The 17,217-nt window shown below is 36.5% G+C and overlaps 1 protein-coding gene across 1 annotated transcript; it reads right to left on the reverse strand.

Annotated features, from left to right (window-relative positions):
- Positions 1 to 221: 221 nt before the first annotated feature.
- Positions 222 to 11,043, reverse strand: LOC149064801 (peroxynitrite isomerase THAP4-like). Its single transcript, XM_089255223.1, has 5 exons — positions 10,865 to 11,043; positions 10,599 to 10,751; positions 9,265 to 9,374; positions 8,510 to 8,616; positions 222 to 634 (listed from the first exon to the last, which is right to left on the reverse strand). Exons 1-5 carry the CDS (start codon positions 10,867 to 10,869, stop codon positions 518 to 520), a joined length of 492 nt encoding a protein of 163 aa, XP_089111349.1. The 5' UTR covers positions 10,870 to 11,043; the 3' UTR covers positions 222 to 517.
- Positions 11,044 to 17,217: the final 6,174 nt, after the last annotated feature.

The following is a 17,217-nucleotide window of genomic DNA, read 5'->3' on the forward strand; positions in this document are numbered from 1 at the left end:
ATATTGCCAACAATCGCGAGAGGCGATGAGTAGCCAACTGTTATAATATTTAATAATAGTTTTTTGCGGTTTCAATAATTGCACTCAACCGCTAATTTTTTGTTTTTATGGTTTTATGGGAGAGATGAATGCACGTTAATTTTTTCAAGATGACACCTTGGGACCCTCTTCTTGTTAGATAATCACACACACCAAAAAAAAGGACGCTGGAAACAAGTTTTAAAACACTAAGGTTAATTATACATCGAGGAGAAATGAAATGAAGAAAGAAAAGTTCTTTTGATCAAAGCTGACTTTCTGACTAAACACCTTTATTGAGACACGCAGGTGCCACCATTGTTTCCCAGAAGCCCGAAAATCGTAGGGGACACCAGCAATAAATGGTTCAAAAAAGAAATGAAATAGCCGATGTAATACAGAAAAGGCCGAAACCGAATTTAGGTAAAGAAAAAAATTTTTTTTCAAGCATCAGGATTATGGGTGTCCGGATTTGGGACGCCCTACTGTATCTTCTTGCTTATTCCTGTATTTTCCGGTATTTGGCTATAACATGTGGTTGTAAAGGTTGGTTACTGGTGCCGATAGAGAATTCACACAGAAGCACATCTCCATCACGTCTATAGAACCTCTTCACCTGGAATACAGAGAGCCAGAAATCATATTGATTATGCAGATAAATAATCCATATCACAGCCATAAATTCTAATCAAATTAAATCATTAAAATCAAATACAAAAACGGTATTAAAATCAGAAGGATTTAATTAATTTGTCTCACTTAAATCAATAACAGAGCTTGACACAAGAAAGATGCAATTAATTTTCTTGAAATTTTTATAGTTGATGTTTCTATATCGAACGCAACGTAATTATTTGAAGGAATTAAGAATTATGTAGTTGAAATGATCGAAATTCTATCTTTTTGATTCAAAGGGAAGTAAAAATGGATCCCTCAGCATCGATTGAGCCCTAATTAATTATCGGAAACGAATCCGGCATCTTTGATCCAGTTATGAATGGACTATTATGAATGAACTAATAATGAACGCCGCGTAACTGATCTTGCAGCATGATCATCAGAAACTAATTAATCACTTCGTTGTGCAATTATTAGTGGATTGCATCAATCTTTTTAGTCGTTATTTATAAGGAATTCTTTTTCTCCTCCTAATTAGAGGAAGGAATGGGCTCCTTCTATAATGGGCACTCCATTTGCAATTTGGACATGATGATTTATTGGGATTCATATTAGCGGGGCATTCGATAGTAGACAAGATTTAATAACGCAATCAAGCTCCAACCTCGTATACATGGCGATAATAAATAAAGGATGGTACAACTTTCGATGATCGGTGATTGAAAACGAATGAAGGAAAAATTAGTGCTTTCATTTTTTAAGCTTGCGGCGTTATATTTTAACAACCTGAAAGTACAATATCATAGAGCAATGATTTCCACTCAATGCATTTATTGGTGTTCTCATTAAAGCTACCAGTGGCAACATGTTGAAAAAATTTCCTCATTATTAACATTATTATGAGAGAGTGAATTCTCATTATTTTATAAGTTCCAGCATTATATATTATGATTTTTTTTCTAATTTGTGTAACGATAGAAGGCTGCGTCAAAAAATTACTGGTGCCATTTCTTTGGTATGAAACATGACATTTCTTGATGAAATGTCATATTCATAATATGAATATATCGTTGATCTTATAGACATATTTCCAATTACAGAAAGTATACAAATTACGTGTACACTTTATTCATATTACAAGGGGTTGTATAGATGCATTCCGATGTAAATTTTAGGCATCAAAATAGGGGTTATTACGTTTTTATGTTTACCACTAAATCACTTTTTGTGAGCACCGCACAGCAAACAAAGTAACCGGTATTTTGGCTCATAAGGTTTACACCGATGCGCAAAATAAAAATGAACAAGATAATAGATAGTATCATACCACATATTATTCACTTTCATGTTGCACAACGGTTTAAAACCAACAACCCATTCCGAAAACTGTTCCAGATAATTTTGTTTTTATTTGGCAGGTGGCAGCGAGGGTCTTAGCTGAACAGTCTATAATAAGAAGGTATAAATATGAGAGATATATCTGTATAACAGCAAAAAGTGAGAAAGAGTGAAAAAGTGAGAAAATTGGAGAATTTTTCTCCCGTCCAAAATCACGTCGACTCCTTTTTCTCTATAAAATAAAGAGGCTCCAATTCATAGATTGCGCAAATATTCCTGTGGGAAGTCTGCGATAGACACTAAAACCCATGCTTCTCGAATTTTAGGTATCGAAAAGTGTGATTGGATTTAGAAATCTCACATTCGAAAATTCCTGGAAACCAATTTCTTCGAGTTGCAAGAACAAGAATCAAGCCCAGCTAAGAAAAGATCCTGGTAATCGCCTGATGATGTTCCAGGGAATTTTTCTCCCTCCTCGAGAAATTTCTTAACCTCCTAATAGACATACAAAAAAGGAAAAGGGAAAAACATCGTTATAAAAAATAACCTCCTATTTACTCATAGATGAAGATTGACCTGTTTGTGATGATAAGAAACGAACTCGAAAGTCAACATTGACTTATAAAAAGATTGAGTGAGAAGTTATGTCGTGAAAAGTGATGCCAATGATTATTTTTAATAAATTTGTCTATTCAGAGCTTTTAGAAGCTGTAACTTACGGTTGGACTTTATTTTATTCTTTTGAAATATTTTTTTCCCAAAAACATCCCCCTATGCACCACACAGTATAACATAGGGCCATATGGAATGATGCAATCAGATATCAGCATTCGTAGATACATATTTGACGTGGAAAATATACAGAAGAAAAATTGTAATACTTTATACAAGAGAAAAATGATATTTTTTAAATAAAAAATATAATATTAATAAAGCAAAACACAATAATAACTATAAAAATATTAATAACAAAATAAATAAATATAATGATAAATAGTATGGTTGGATTGATATGATTGTTTTACCTTTGGTCATACTGTTAATCAGGTTTCTCACTGCAAAACCTTTTCAATCCGTGAGCCATATATGCAGTATTTCTGCCACTCGCGAGCCAGAAAAAAGTGTGTATATATAATATGGTGACCATTTCACCCGTATTTTACGGGACATTCCTGTAATTTTGGGCCGTAACAACGTGTTTTTTTTTTAAAATCGAATTTCCCATTTTTTGCCATATATTCAACGAAGCTTGCTTGAAATTTTATCCTTTACTGAAGTCAAGGATAAAATTTATTGTCATAATTATGACTTTAATTACCATAATTAATAATAGTAAACAATAATAACTTAATATATATATCTACTCTATAATATAAAATCACAAACTCGAAAAGGGCCTGTTTCTAAGCAACCGAAATTGGTGACGATTTTATGTTACGGAAATGGGTGACGGAAATCTGTTACGTTTTTGTGTTACGGAAGTCGGTTACGATTTTGGGTCGAGTTTTCATTTAACTCCTGAGGACATCGGGAACCGCTTGACCTGTAGAGATCAAGTTTTGTGCGTGTACCCAGAGGTATGTATACATCACCAGTGCTCCCAACACTCAAGGTCCGGGTACCCAGGGCGGAGCATTGGACAGATCTTTTTATGGGGAAATTGACAGGTTTCATTTTGAGTCGAGGATGAATACTTGCTTCTCATTGCGCATTGTGCAGCATTGCTTATAATAAGCAAGCTGCAATAATGAGCACTGCAAAAATAATGGTGCATTACTGATTGCAGTGCATTGCATATTGTAGTGCATCACGTGCTGTATTACTCATTACTCATTGTAATACAGCGTTTAATGCGTATTGTGGTGTATTGCGTACTATAGTGCTTTTCATAATGCTTTGCTTATTGCGATGCATCGCATACTATGCTTCATTGCTTATTTGTGGTGTACAATATTACAAATTACACACATTACTACATTACTGATTGTGATGCTTTACGTGTTGTAGTGCACTGAGTGCTGTATTGCTTATTGTAATGCAGTGCTTATGGATTATTGTGGCTCATTGCGTATTATGGTGCTTTGTTTAGTGCGATGCATCGCATATTATGCGGTATTGCGGTGTATGAGGTATTGTGCTGCATTGCTTATTGTGATGCACTGTAAATATTGGCAAATTGCGCATTGTTATGCATTACGTATTTTAGTGAATCACGTGCCATATTGCTTATTCTAATGCAGTCATTATGGTGTATTGTGGTTCATTGTGCATTTTGGTGCACTGCATATTGTGGTGCATTGCTTATTGTGCTGTATTGTCTACGGTGGTGGTGTATTTGTTATTGTGCTGTATTGCCTACGGTGGTGGTGTATTTGTTATTGTGCCGTATTGCCGATGGCGGTAAATTACGCATTGTGTTGTTTTGCTTATTGTGGTGTATTGCGTATTGTGCTTAATGTGGTGCACTGAATATAGTGGTGCATTGCTTATTGCGGTGCTTTGAATATGGTGGTGCTCTAATTATTGTGCTGTATTGCCTGTGGTGACGTATTGCTTATTGTGCTATATTGCCGATGGTGGTGGTGCATTAAGTATTGTGCTGTATTGCTTAATGTGGTGCCCTGATATAGTGGTGCATTGTTTTTTGTGGTGCCCTTAATATAAGGCTGCACTACTTATTGTGCTGCATTGCCTAAAATGGTGCATTGCTTATTGCACCGAATCGCCGATGGTGTAGCATTGCGTATTATTCTGTATTGCTTATCGTGGTGCATTGCGTATTATGCTGTATTGCTTATTGTGGTGCATTGCGCATTGCAGCGCATCGCGTGATATATTGCTTACTGTAATACAGTACTTTTTGCGTATATTATGGTGCTTCGCTTATTGCGATACATCGGTATTGTGGTGCATTATGTTTTATGCTGTATTGCGGGCACTGTAAATAGTGGTACATTGCTATTTTTGGTGCATTGCGTATTGTAATGCATCTCGTGCTGTATTGATTATTCTAATGCATTGCTTATTATGGTGCTTTTCTTACGTGATGCATCGTGTATTGTACTGTATTGCATATAGTTATATGTATTGTGGTGCATCGCGTGCTGTATTGCTTATTGTGATGCATTGCTGATTATGGTGCGTTGCTAATTGTTATGCATTATAGTGTATCGCGTACTGTATTTCTCATTGCAATGCAGTGCTTATTGTGCATTGTTGCGCATTGCGTATTGGGCTGTATTGCTTATTGTGGTGTACTGCAAATAGATGTGCATCGCTGATTATAGTGCATTGCTGATTATAGTGTATCGCTTGCTCATTGTGTTTCAGTGGTTATGGCGTATTGTGGTGCTTTATTGCGTATTGAGCTGTATTGCTTATTATGGTGTGCATTGCGTATTGTTATGCATTACGTGTTGTAGTGCATCGCGTACTGTATTGCTTATTATAATGCAGTACGTATTGTGTATTGTGGTGTATTGCGTTTTGTGCTGCATTGCGTGATGTACCTACATCGTGTGCCGTATTGCTTATTATAATGTCGTGCCTACTGCTTATTGTGGTGCACTACAATATGGTGAATGGGGTGCATTTCGTATCTTTATGCATCAATGCAGTATGCGCATTGTATGATACATTACGTATTGTGGTGCAGCGCTGACTGTGGTGCATTGCGTATTGTATGCATTACGTAGAACATCGAGTTCCGTATTGCTTATTATAATGCCGTGCCTACTGCTTATTGTGCTGTAGACCTTATTGTGGTGCACTGCAATATGGTGCATTGCGTGTTGTTATGCATCACGTATTGTAGTGCATTGCATGCTGTATTGCTTATTATAATGCAGTGCTTATTCCGTATTGTGCTGTATTGCTTATTGTAATACATTGCGTATTGTGCTGTATTGCTTATTGTAATACATTGCGTATTGTGCTGTATTGCTTATTGTAATACATTGCGTATTGTGCTGTATTGCTTATTGTAATACATTGCGTATTGTGCTGTATTGCTTATTGTAATACATTGCGTATTGTGCTGTATTGCTTATTGTAATACATTGCGTATTGTGCTGTATTGCTTATTGTAATACATTGCGTATTGTGCTGTATTGCTTATTGTAATACATTACGTATTGTGCTGTATTGCTTATTGTAATACATTGCGTATTGTGGTAAATTGCTTATTGCGATGTTTCGCTGATTGCAGTGCATTGCTGATTTTGCTGGTTGTTGATTTGTACTGTTATGCATTACGTACTGTAGTGCATAACGTGCTGTATTGCTTATTGTAATGCAGTTCTTATTGCGCATTATTCTGCTATGCTTGATGCGATACATTGCGTTTGCGTATTGTGGTGGATTGCATATTATACTGTATTTTTTAAAGTGGTGCATTGCAAATGGTGGTGCATTACTGATTGTAATGCATTGCGTATTGTAGTGCATCGCGTGCTGTATTGCTTATTTTAATGAGTGCTTATTGCATATTGGGGTGTATTGCTTATCCCGCGTACTGCAAATAGTGGTGCATTCCATATTGCAGTGCATCGCGCATCGCGTGCTGTATTGCTTATTGCAACGCAGTGCTTATTGCGTATTGTTTTACATTGCGTATTATTGTGTTTTGTTCAATGCGATACATTGCGTACTGTGGTGCATTGCATATTGTGCTTTATTGCCGATAGTGGTGCTTTGCGTGTTGTGATACACCGTATATAGTGAATCACTACTTAATTTGCTGTATTGCTGATATGGGGGTGCATTGCTTATCGCAATCAGAATGGGAAACTGGCAATGAATAATTATTTCGCAGGCATTTGCAGTGTCTGAGGAATATTTTTCTTTATAATTAAAGAAGATGTGACGAGTAGTTAGCTCCGTTGGGGAGGGAGGGAGGGAGGGAGGGGGGTTGGACGCCGTAGCCGTCAGTACATATATATATTTCACCTCACATATATATGCATAAATATAATGTTTTTGTGGATTGCATTTTAATCCATTGTGATTTGCAGTATCCCTCTAATTCCCGCACTAGGAGCTTTTAGGCATATTTTAGCGATAGCTGGCAACTTAACATTGAAAATTTTTCTGGCTATAATTAGTAACTTTACCTTTGATTGAAAATTTTTTTGGCTGTAACTGGTAACTTTGGAAACCTTGGCTATTTTTTTTGGTGGTAATTGGCAATATCCCGTATTCACCATGATTTCCCTCATTTTTGTGAAGGAAATGTCATCACATTTGGCTAAACAAGAAACCTTTAGTAAATCGCAAACCCAACAAAAAAGTTGTGACGCATGACAGGTTGACCTCTATGCTTGCCAAATCTCGAAGAGTACAATCTAAGAAGCAGTAAAATATCGCATATGAAGCGAATAATGAACCAAAATGGTGGAAAATGAAATGACTGTATGTTAAAACACGCCACCTGGCAGTCGAGTGGTTAGGGAGCTAGACACTGACTGTGTAGGTCTGGGTTCGAATCCTAGTTCGGCGTGGATGTGTCTACTAACACTAAGGGATTCTCTGGACGGATCGTGTTGACCCCTTGGGAATACGTGAGGATCACGTTATTAATCTATTTAAAACAAATACAGGGTAACCAAAAGTCCGTAGATAAATAAATAAAATCGGAAAAATAACCGAAATAAAAACGGTTTGTAGGGTTAGCATCGCTAGGTCACGAGAATTTTTTGACAGGAATAAAACTCAAGAAGCTGTCGATAGATGGCGCTAAATTGACAGAAACCTGAATTTCAGGTTTTTTAAACAATCCGTAACGGAGCCTACTCGCAGGATCGGAAACCAGCATACACTATGTTCTTACCCTTAGCCTATCTATGAATCAGGGCTTTTAACCATTTTGTGCCGCGACTCTTTTAGTTCAGTGTTTTTGCATTTTCACATTTCTTCATTGTATTTGTGTATTTGCACTGTTTTTGTATTTGTGTATTTGCACTGTTTTTGTATTTTTGTATTTTCCATTGCTTTTGTAATTTTTTTTCATTTTTTTGTGCTATGAGATTTTGTAAATATGAAATTCTATGTACGTACATTTAATTGTGCTTAATAAAGTTTTCTCCGGCACGGTCATTGACTAAAATTGGCAAAAGCCGATAGAGCCTGAGCCGTGTTCGGTTTTGAAAGAAAGAAAGCATTGACCCAAAATTAGTAACAAGATAAGCTTTGCGACCCATGGGATAGTTCGTTCTTGAAGTTAGTGAAACCAATGTTGCTAACATAAGCGGAGATGGACTTGGAAGTGGGGCACGATGATGATGATGATGATGATGATGTCAATTCATATATACATATATACATTAGATCTCAGTCGACTCCACCTTTGACGCGGGGAGAGGGGGGGGGGGCAATGATCCCCCACGCTCCCCCTCCCCGTATCTCCGCCCATGGTTGCAAATAAGTGCATTTATAACAGATTGTAAGTGGACTCGAACGACTCATCTTGGAAGCCCCCAGCGAATCAAGTTTGGGTGGTTACGAACCGCTGCCATAAATAGACACAGATTTCACTCACCGTTCGAAGCTCAGATATTTTCATGAAAGAAATATTTCCTATGTTCGTACTGGACAGCGTCAATTCATTCTGCTTCTCGATTCTGCCTTCGGAGATTTCAGTCACACCTGGAAACCGGAATATCTGAATAAACAGAATCTGTACGAAAATATTCGAAGCACACAACAGCTGGTAATTCATTGAATAATTCCTAATCAGTTTATTATTCTTCACTATTGTATTAGCTAAATTGAATGTGACTTCAATTACTATAATGGGTCACCGTCTATGTGAAAAATTCCCGAGAGGTTCGGAAAAACAGCACAGAACCATTCTTGAATCTATCACACTCTACAGCGTCCGCCGCTTAATACCATTTCCTTGACAGTCAACGGGCTAAATTAAATTTTAATTCCAAAACTTACAGGCAGCTGACACACGCTGAGCTCCAACTTAATCTCTGTAGCTTAGGTTCATTTGGTGCTCGTCGTCCTTCATTCGGTTCCACCGTTTATTCGTTCGCTAATAAGATGTGCCCTCGTTAATTCATTACCGAATAATGTAATTAGTATCGCGCGAGAGTGTTGAAGTTCAATGACGTGCATGGAATCTGGATCGTTAATGTGAAAGACTGGTCTAAATATCTCTCGATGCTCGAAGACTCTTACTTTAATGCAGTTAACAGGAGGAAAAAGTGCATGGATGAAGTAAAATGAAGTAAATCTTCAAGACGCTGTTCATTAATACTGTTATCGGGATAGAAAAATTTTGCTTACCGAAAATATGGGACACGAAAAGTGCCGCCTTGTTGGACTCCGGGTCCACTCTGAGGGAACCGATTTCTGTGTGCATTTTTTTCTGCGTGGTGGGATTCCAAGTCTCTGTCCTGTCGGAAGAAGAACACAGGCTGTCACGATTAGCATCAAGAAGTTCTAGTTTCTGGAATAAATTCGAGTTTTCGACATTTCTTCCCCATCTGCGGTGCGGATCTTCAGTGGAGGTGTTTTTGGATCGCATCGATTCCTTAGATCAGCGGTTCTCAACCTATTCTGACTCGCGGAGCCCTTTCCAACGTATAATTTCTATGGCGGAGCCCCGAGTTTGTCTCGAGGAGCCCTTTTTAGTATATAACTTATATGGGGGTGGAATCCCTCAGAGCTTTTTATTTATATATTAATAAAATTTACTGATTTATTTTACTTTCCTCGAGCTGATGCGGAGCACAGGTTGAGAACCTCTGCCTTAGATGTTGAAGAATTTCAAACGTTTTCCCATAACAGAACGCCAAGGATCTCTTGTTAAAATAAAAGGAAGGCCATGTACAACTTGTACCAATAAAATGAAGGTATTCTACTATAAAAATCCTACGGAACCCCCCCCCCCCCCCCAGCTTCTTTTCAGAATGACATTCAGTGTCTCACAGAAATGATGAGTTAATAGTTTTGCCATTCCACCCAGGGGTCCACGTACCTTCCTCTGCTTAAGAACCCTTGCTTTATCTAGGCGTAACTTGTAAAGCGGTTTTACAGTTGTCTTCGGACAGCCAAGATCACATTGACTCTGCCGAAGATGAATACCACAAGTGGTGTCTAACCGCTTAGGTCCACCCAGACACGGACCAGCGGGTCTTAGGTACTAAAGGCACTCATCGTCATGGTGCGGTGGCCCTTATGATAATAAGATCTTGTTAAAATTTTGGAGAGCAATTGTGCAAATTGGTAGACGGCTATTAATCCAGCTATAGGAGACAGCTATACTATAGCCCCTGATAGTGGGAGTCCTGAGAAAAACGGTTTCCCACGGAGGCCCATGAAGCTTTTAAGACTACTACGACTATCACACCTATGAAAAAATCATTTAGAAGTGGAATTAACTCTCTACCGCGCCCAAGAGAATCTTACACTAAAGAATAAATTAGAGTTGGAAACTATTGGAGGCTAATAAAATTAAAACGATGACGTATAGGTGAGAAAAATATAGACAAAAATGTAGACAAAAATGTAGACAAAAATGTTAAAAGTGTTGTTAAAATGTTAAAAACCTACTGAAATTATTTATTCTTATTTAGAATCGATGCTGCCATTCAGAAGGTATCTAAATTATTTCCTACCTGTGGCTAAGCACTGGTTGGTCCTCTAACGGTAGAAAATCCATTTCTTCGACATATTCGAGTGGTTTCATAGTCGGATAAAAAACGGAAGCTTCAAAAGTCTTCCATCGACCGATCAGCCATCCGAGTGGCTTCAATGCTTCGTTCAGTTGACTAATGAAAACAAAATTACCGAGATTATAATTATTATAATTGAAGTAACTATATTCCAAAAGGCTTAAAATCTAAATGAATTACTCTTAATTGCTGAGAGGTTCTGGTCTTACCTCATGTTAATATGAGAATCCTGCCGGATGAAAATTCGAACAGGAAATGGCAAATAAAAATTGTTTATCGTAGCATTAGGAATGAATGAACACGGCACATTATGTCAGTTAGTAGGCATAAAATTCGAAGATAGGGGATAAAAAACACACGCGGTCGTGATGAGTGTTGCTTCTCAGTTGATAACAGTTCCCGATAACATTGAAAAGTTATCTTTGATAGAGATAATACCATAACACGCAGTGGCATCGTTGATGATGGAACTCGACCGTTTCTAAAAACGACATTTCTTTTTGCGAAGTTAATAGAAAGATTACATCCTTATCATTATTCCAAATAACCAGTTGTTCCAAACAACCCAATTGTTTCAAAACCTTGAAGATAAGTATAGTATCGCTCAAACAATCTTTTATCATCATCATCGTCGTCGTCATCGTCATCATCATCACCTTCTCGGACGTTTAACACCACGGGGTTACCAATCTAGAATACTTGTAGTTCATCTGTTGTCCTCTCTTCTTGCAATATATCCAGCCCATTTCCATTTCAGACGTTTAATTATTCTTTCCATGGTATCATATACCTTTGCGTGGTTCCTCATCCAAGTAATTCGTTTTTTGTCTCTCCCTTGTTATACCTAGCATGCATCTTTCCATGCTCCTTTTCTTGTCTGTAGCCTTTGTATTGTCTTGCTTGTGAGTGTCCATGTTTTAGTTCCATAAGTCAGTGCTGGTAGCACACACTGGTTAAAAACTTTTCTTTTCAGGCATAATGGCATTTGGCTCTTCAGAATTACACAGTTTTTGCCAAAAGTGCTCATTTAATCCTGATCCTTCTGTTTATTTCATTAATGATTCCGTTGTCCATGGTAATTTCTTGTCCCAGGTATACATAGCTTTCTACTTCTTCTATCTCTGTGTTGTTGAGCAAGATTGTCCTCTTCAACGCAAACGGGATGAACATAATTTTTTTGCAGATTCATTTTCAAGCCCACCTGAATACTTGCCTTCGCCAATTCTTGTATCATTTCTTCTAGTTCATCTGGATTACAGCTGATAACAACAATGTCGTCTGCAAAACACAAATGGTTGCGAAAATTTTCCATTTATTTTAATATTCCCTTTTTATCCCAATCCAGTTTTCTGAATACTTTTTCTAAAACAGCGGTAAAGGGTTTTGGTGAGATAGTATCACCCTGTCTGATTCCTTTTCCGAGTTTAATCTTTGCTTTTCCTTTATCCAAACGAATCGTTGCGGTTGCTTTGTCATATATTTTCTTGATGATATTGATGTAACTCTTCTCTACCCCAAATTATATCTAGAGCTTTAACAACAGCAGATGTTAAGACAGAGTCAAACGCTTTCTCAAAATCAATGAAGGCCATACACAATGGTAATTCGTATTTTTACACCCATATACGTGTCCGCAAAATTTGTATTCGAATTTTTTAATGGAATCTATCGTATTTAACATAAACACAGAGTCTCATTACAAACTATTATGAACAAAAAATTGTGTATTTAAGCTTTTTAGATACAGAAAAAAAAACATTTACTTTTTTGTTGGTTCAAAAGTTTTGACACAAAGAAACAGCTACAATTATCAAATAATAAAACCGGTCACGTACTGTATGTATTGAGCACCATAGCAAAGTAGAATGTCAACATTTTGTTGGAGCGTTTATTCAGTTTAGATTGTAAAACTACCGTAAACCTCTCTACATAAGCCGCCACTAGAGTTATCGAGAAATTATGACGGCTTAAGCGAAGTGCCGTCAGTTTCAATGTTCAATAGTGTGGATTCGCATAAATTTAAAATATCACAACATTTATCGAAATATGAATTAAAACTACGATACTAATAAAGTTTATAGACGATAAAAAGAAACCAATAACGATTTTCTGAACTTTTTGAAGCGTTTAGTATTCAACTTAGGCCGGGATTACACTGCAAAAGTTCTATAAAAAAATCTTTTATAAAAACTTCAAAAACGCCACTAATAAGCAAATCGGTTTCATTCGAGTGAATGTAATCAAGACGCTTATTGGTTGTTTTTATCAAGATTTGTAGAAAATATTTTATCCAACTTTTATAGTGTAATTCCGGCTTTACTGTATTACGGTTCATTGGTAAGTAAACTTACGATTTACACTAATCACAACAAATATTAGAATAGTATTCATTTCTCTATAGCACAATTAATTCACATTAATTTTATGTGTGCATGACACATTTAATATTAGTGATTTGAATTTTTTTTATCTGTAGTTCAGGTAGAAATACGATCTGATCTCGAACTCAGGGCCAAATTTTGACTTGAGGGGGGTCTATGGGCAGAGAAAAACAGACATTAGAGAGCCTCCTCATCTGGGGGAAAAATGTCTGGTTTATCAATAAGATATTTCGTTTAAATTTGAAGCCCCAAAATAATGGAGCCCATGCAGAAGTCATAAAATTCGGAAAATGAACTTCCCCGGTGTCACTTTCTTTATTTGAATTGTTCCGCTTTGGTCTATAAGGCTTTTATGTTAGCTGTTGAACACATAGCAGTGTTATTATCGAGCTTTTTCTCCAAAGGAAGCCATAGAAATCATCTGTTCCGCTCTGTCAAACTTTTCCATTGCGACTCGTTAACCCAAATTAGCGAGGAGTAAACGAGGGTTTGATAACATTGTTATCTATGCAAGCCTAGACGTGACCGAAGAAAAGTCTGTTGAACTTAATTCATAAATGTTCGATGGTATTCAAGTCAGGGCTCTGACTTCACCACTCATGAAACTCTCATTTTTGTTGTCTTCCAAGTAATATCTACCAACATTTGAGTTAGAATTTACTGCCATTGTTGTGTTGGAATATCGGTAATAGCGGCACGTGTCACGTCGTAAAGGATGACGTGTGGTTATGAAATTAATTTTTGTAACGAAACCTGTCCCTTGTGTTTTTTTTCAGAAGTAAAGAAGGGCCGACACCTTTAGCAAAGAAGCATCCCCACTTTTACCTCCGTGTTTAATACTTACCTTAATTATAATACATTATAATTTACTTTATAACTACTTATAAGACCCTGAAATATCTCATATGTGCACTATATATCACCAAATAGTTTTTGGATTGTTTCTCTTGTCAATAGGAGGATTGGCATAACTGTCCCTCTCCCTTGCCCTTCTGTAATTAAGTTATAACTTTTTTTTTGCTTTTGGTAGACAAAAAAATAATCCCATAATGTTCAACCGATGCTTTAAAAGTTTTCACGGACTGAATGTAATAAACTCACATTCAGTCCGTGTTTCGCATTAAATTCATCAGGTTTTCCACCTAGTCGACATTTCAAGGATCTTTCTTTGCTTGCACGCATCAAAATCTTATCTGTCGTCTTCTTTAACTGTATTGAAAGAAAATTAGTTTTACATGCTCCCGAGATTATTAAAAATGGTTTCACAAACTCATGAACTGTCTTAAAATACAAACAATTACTTGCTACTTAAGCTAGACTTCATCGCTTCCCTGAAGCCATAATTACACTTTCCCGAAAAAAACCCACCAAAGTTTTTTATTTTTCACGGTTTTCATTATGTGTCCTGCATAACCCTATTATAAACTCCTATTAAATAAGAATTACTTCCATTATTTGATTGGAATATAATATTGTCAAAATACTTTCGATCCGTTCAAAAACAAAAATTAGACAAGAAAATCTCACTAACACCCCTTTCCCCCAAAAAAAATTTCAGTTCCAGGAGTAGATAAATATCTTACTTCTGCTTCACATATGTCAAGGTCAGGGCAGTGCATGCAAATGAGTTGACGCTACGAACATTATTGCATTTGTCAAAAGAAATTTGAGCGCAACTGTAGATATACATATATATCAAAATATCAGTACTAATGATCTGCTGCTGTGTGGTCGTCTGAGCATCGTGATCCACTTGCATCGAAAGAACCTTGGTATCGAACCCTCGCAGGTGGCACAGTGGTGGTCGGTTGAAGTTGGTTTTCTGTGGTTCTCAACAAAGGAAGGCTCTTGAGCCTTGCGATCGCACTGCAATCGCACTACAATTTTTGTACTTTACAGTGAAATTTGGTTAGGAAAAGAGTTTGAAAAATAAATGCTCCGAGGTAGAAGTCTCCTCTATACTTGCTCATCAGTTAGCATTTCCCGTAACAGTGGTTATGATTTATTGATCTGAATCCTCATAAATCTCCCCAAACAACAAACCCCAATCAACAACTCAGAAATCACGGGAATCTTCATGAATGAACAATAGAGCTCTGATACCTTCGGTAAAAACAGGAGTCTGCTGCATAACATGGAGGAAGAATCGATTTCTTGTTCTTAACGATTCTTCTTCAGGAAAAACATTTCCAACATTCCCTGGAGCCTGTTTCCACTATAATGCTATGCTCATGCGAATTCTTCTAGACTTGGAAATTTTTTTTTAAGAGCTGTCCATATATAGTTGGAATTGCTTTAGCCTATAGTTTTGGACATTGACCTCTCTAACAACTGACTATATAGGCCGTCCCAAATTGTTTGCAACGCGGATATCTCTACACAACCGTTGACTTTATAAACATACTTTCAATCACAAAAAGCTTTCAAATGACGTGCTGTTACTTAAAATGTCTTAAATTTCTCGGGAGGGGGGGGGGGGGGGTCATGTACATGAAAAAAAAAAAAATTAACTTTTTATGTAGACCCCGTGTTCTAAAACTTCCAATTAGTGAAGTCTAACTGCGGCACTGAGATGTCATTCACAAAAAATTGCATATTTTTAAGTGTAATATGAACGGAAATACTTTTCACTTTGAAGTTTTCAGCGTTTATCGACAACGATTAAATGTGTGGTTCACAGATTGCGAAACGTAAATTAAATTCAATGTTGTGGAAATTCCGTAATTTCCAAAAAAGTGTAATTGTTATTTATTGTGAAAAAAAGAAGAAACTGCTTGATTTCATTCTATTTGTGTACAGTCCCTAGAAATGACAACTTTTGAGTTAATGAAAACTTGCAAACACAGTGATAAGTTGCCGCAATTTGTGTATTTAATATCTCTATAAATATTGCATTTAAAAATATGAATTTTTTTTGCAAATGACTTTCAAAGTGGGATCTACATTTCAATAATTGAAATTTTAAGCACACGAGATTGTATATAGAGAATCAATTTCTTTATTTTTTTATGTACGCGACCGTCCAAATAAATTTTGCGATTTTAAAATCACGTCATTTGAAAACTTTTTTGTAATTGAACAAGCGGTTGCAGAGATATCCGCTATGCAAACATGGGATCGCCTATATATGATAAAAATATTGTTGAGAGATACCGGCGATCATAAAATAAAATAATAATGTGCGCTATTTTTATATAGAATAAGTACGTGGAAAGACGAAATTATTAAAGAATCAACCGTACGCTGATGCTTTATAAGCATTTTTGGAGATTGATGACCAAAATATAAACATTCGTTTACGGTATTTGAAGAAGAAAACAGTTCAACTTTCACAGATTTTCGAAAAAATAAATAAACGACATATTTTCCACTCGAGTAAACGCGAAAATTTACAGAAATAGATAATTTTCAGTTCAACGATTTGAATCGGCGATGCTTAAGTGATTCGGCAATTCCAATAATGGCACATTCCCGGGGAACTGTGAGAGCACTTTAATGCTTTTTCATACAGCTCTTCGGTGCTCTCATTACGGTAGTGGAAATTGGAATTTCAATTTAAAGAGATAAAAAAAAAAGAGACATATCAGATGGCATATCAAATCGAAAACCAATTTTTGGCCGCCTTTTCTAAGATATTTGAAACGAGAGCGTAGTTTTCTGTCTTTTATTTCACCCTTGACGAATATTTAGAACATGCAATTTCAATCTCGAAAGTAATTGAAAGTTCAAGAATGAAGAAATTGATGTTGACTCAAAGGATATGATAAATGCATTAGTACAAATTGAGAACTTCATTTGAAACTAAATCTTTTTTCTTCTTCTATCCTTTAATATCAGTTTCTGCGCAATTTAGCTTCGGAAAAAAACCCATCAAATGTTGCGATTACTTCTTCCCGCAATGACGCAGTGAATTTTTCTAAAGATGTAGGGATCATTCCACACAACTTGTTAAGTCAAACGATGAGAGATTTGTTTCACACGTGTACAATATCTGATGCTAATACAGCGTGATTATAAATAAACTGACACCACTGACACGTGTATATAGCGTTCATTCTGATGGAGTTATTTTGATGAAACTTTATATGAGCATATAGAGCATGAGGGAAAAGAAGGATTCAATAAAAAAAGTTTAGTTTTTCACCACCACTTACCTTTTACCACAGTTACCTTTTCCCCCC

This window comes from Pholcus phalangioides, unplaced genomic scaffold, assembly GCF_987345545.1.
Source record: "Pholcus phalangioides strain wild (caught in Gottingen) unplaced genomic scaffold, Ppha-v1.0 ptg000042l_1, whole genome shotgun sequence".
In the NCBI taxonomy this organism is placed as follows: domain Eukaryota; kingdom Metazoa; phylum Arthropoda; class Arachnida; order Araneae; family Pholcidae; genus Pholcus; species Pholcus phalangioides.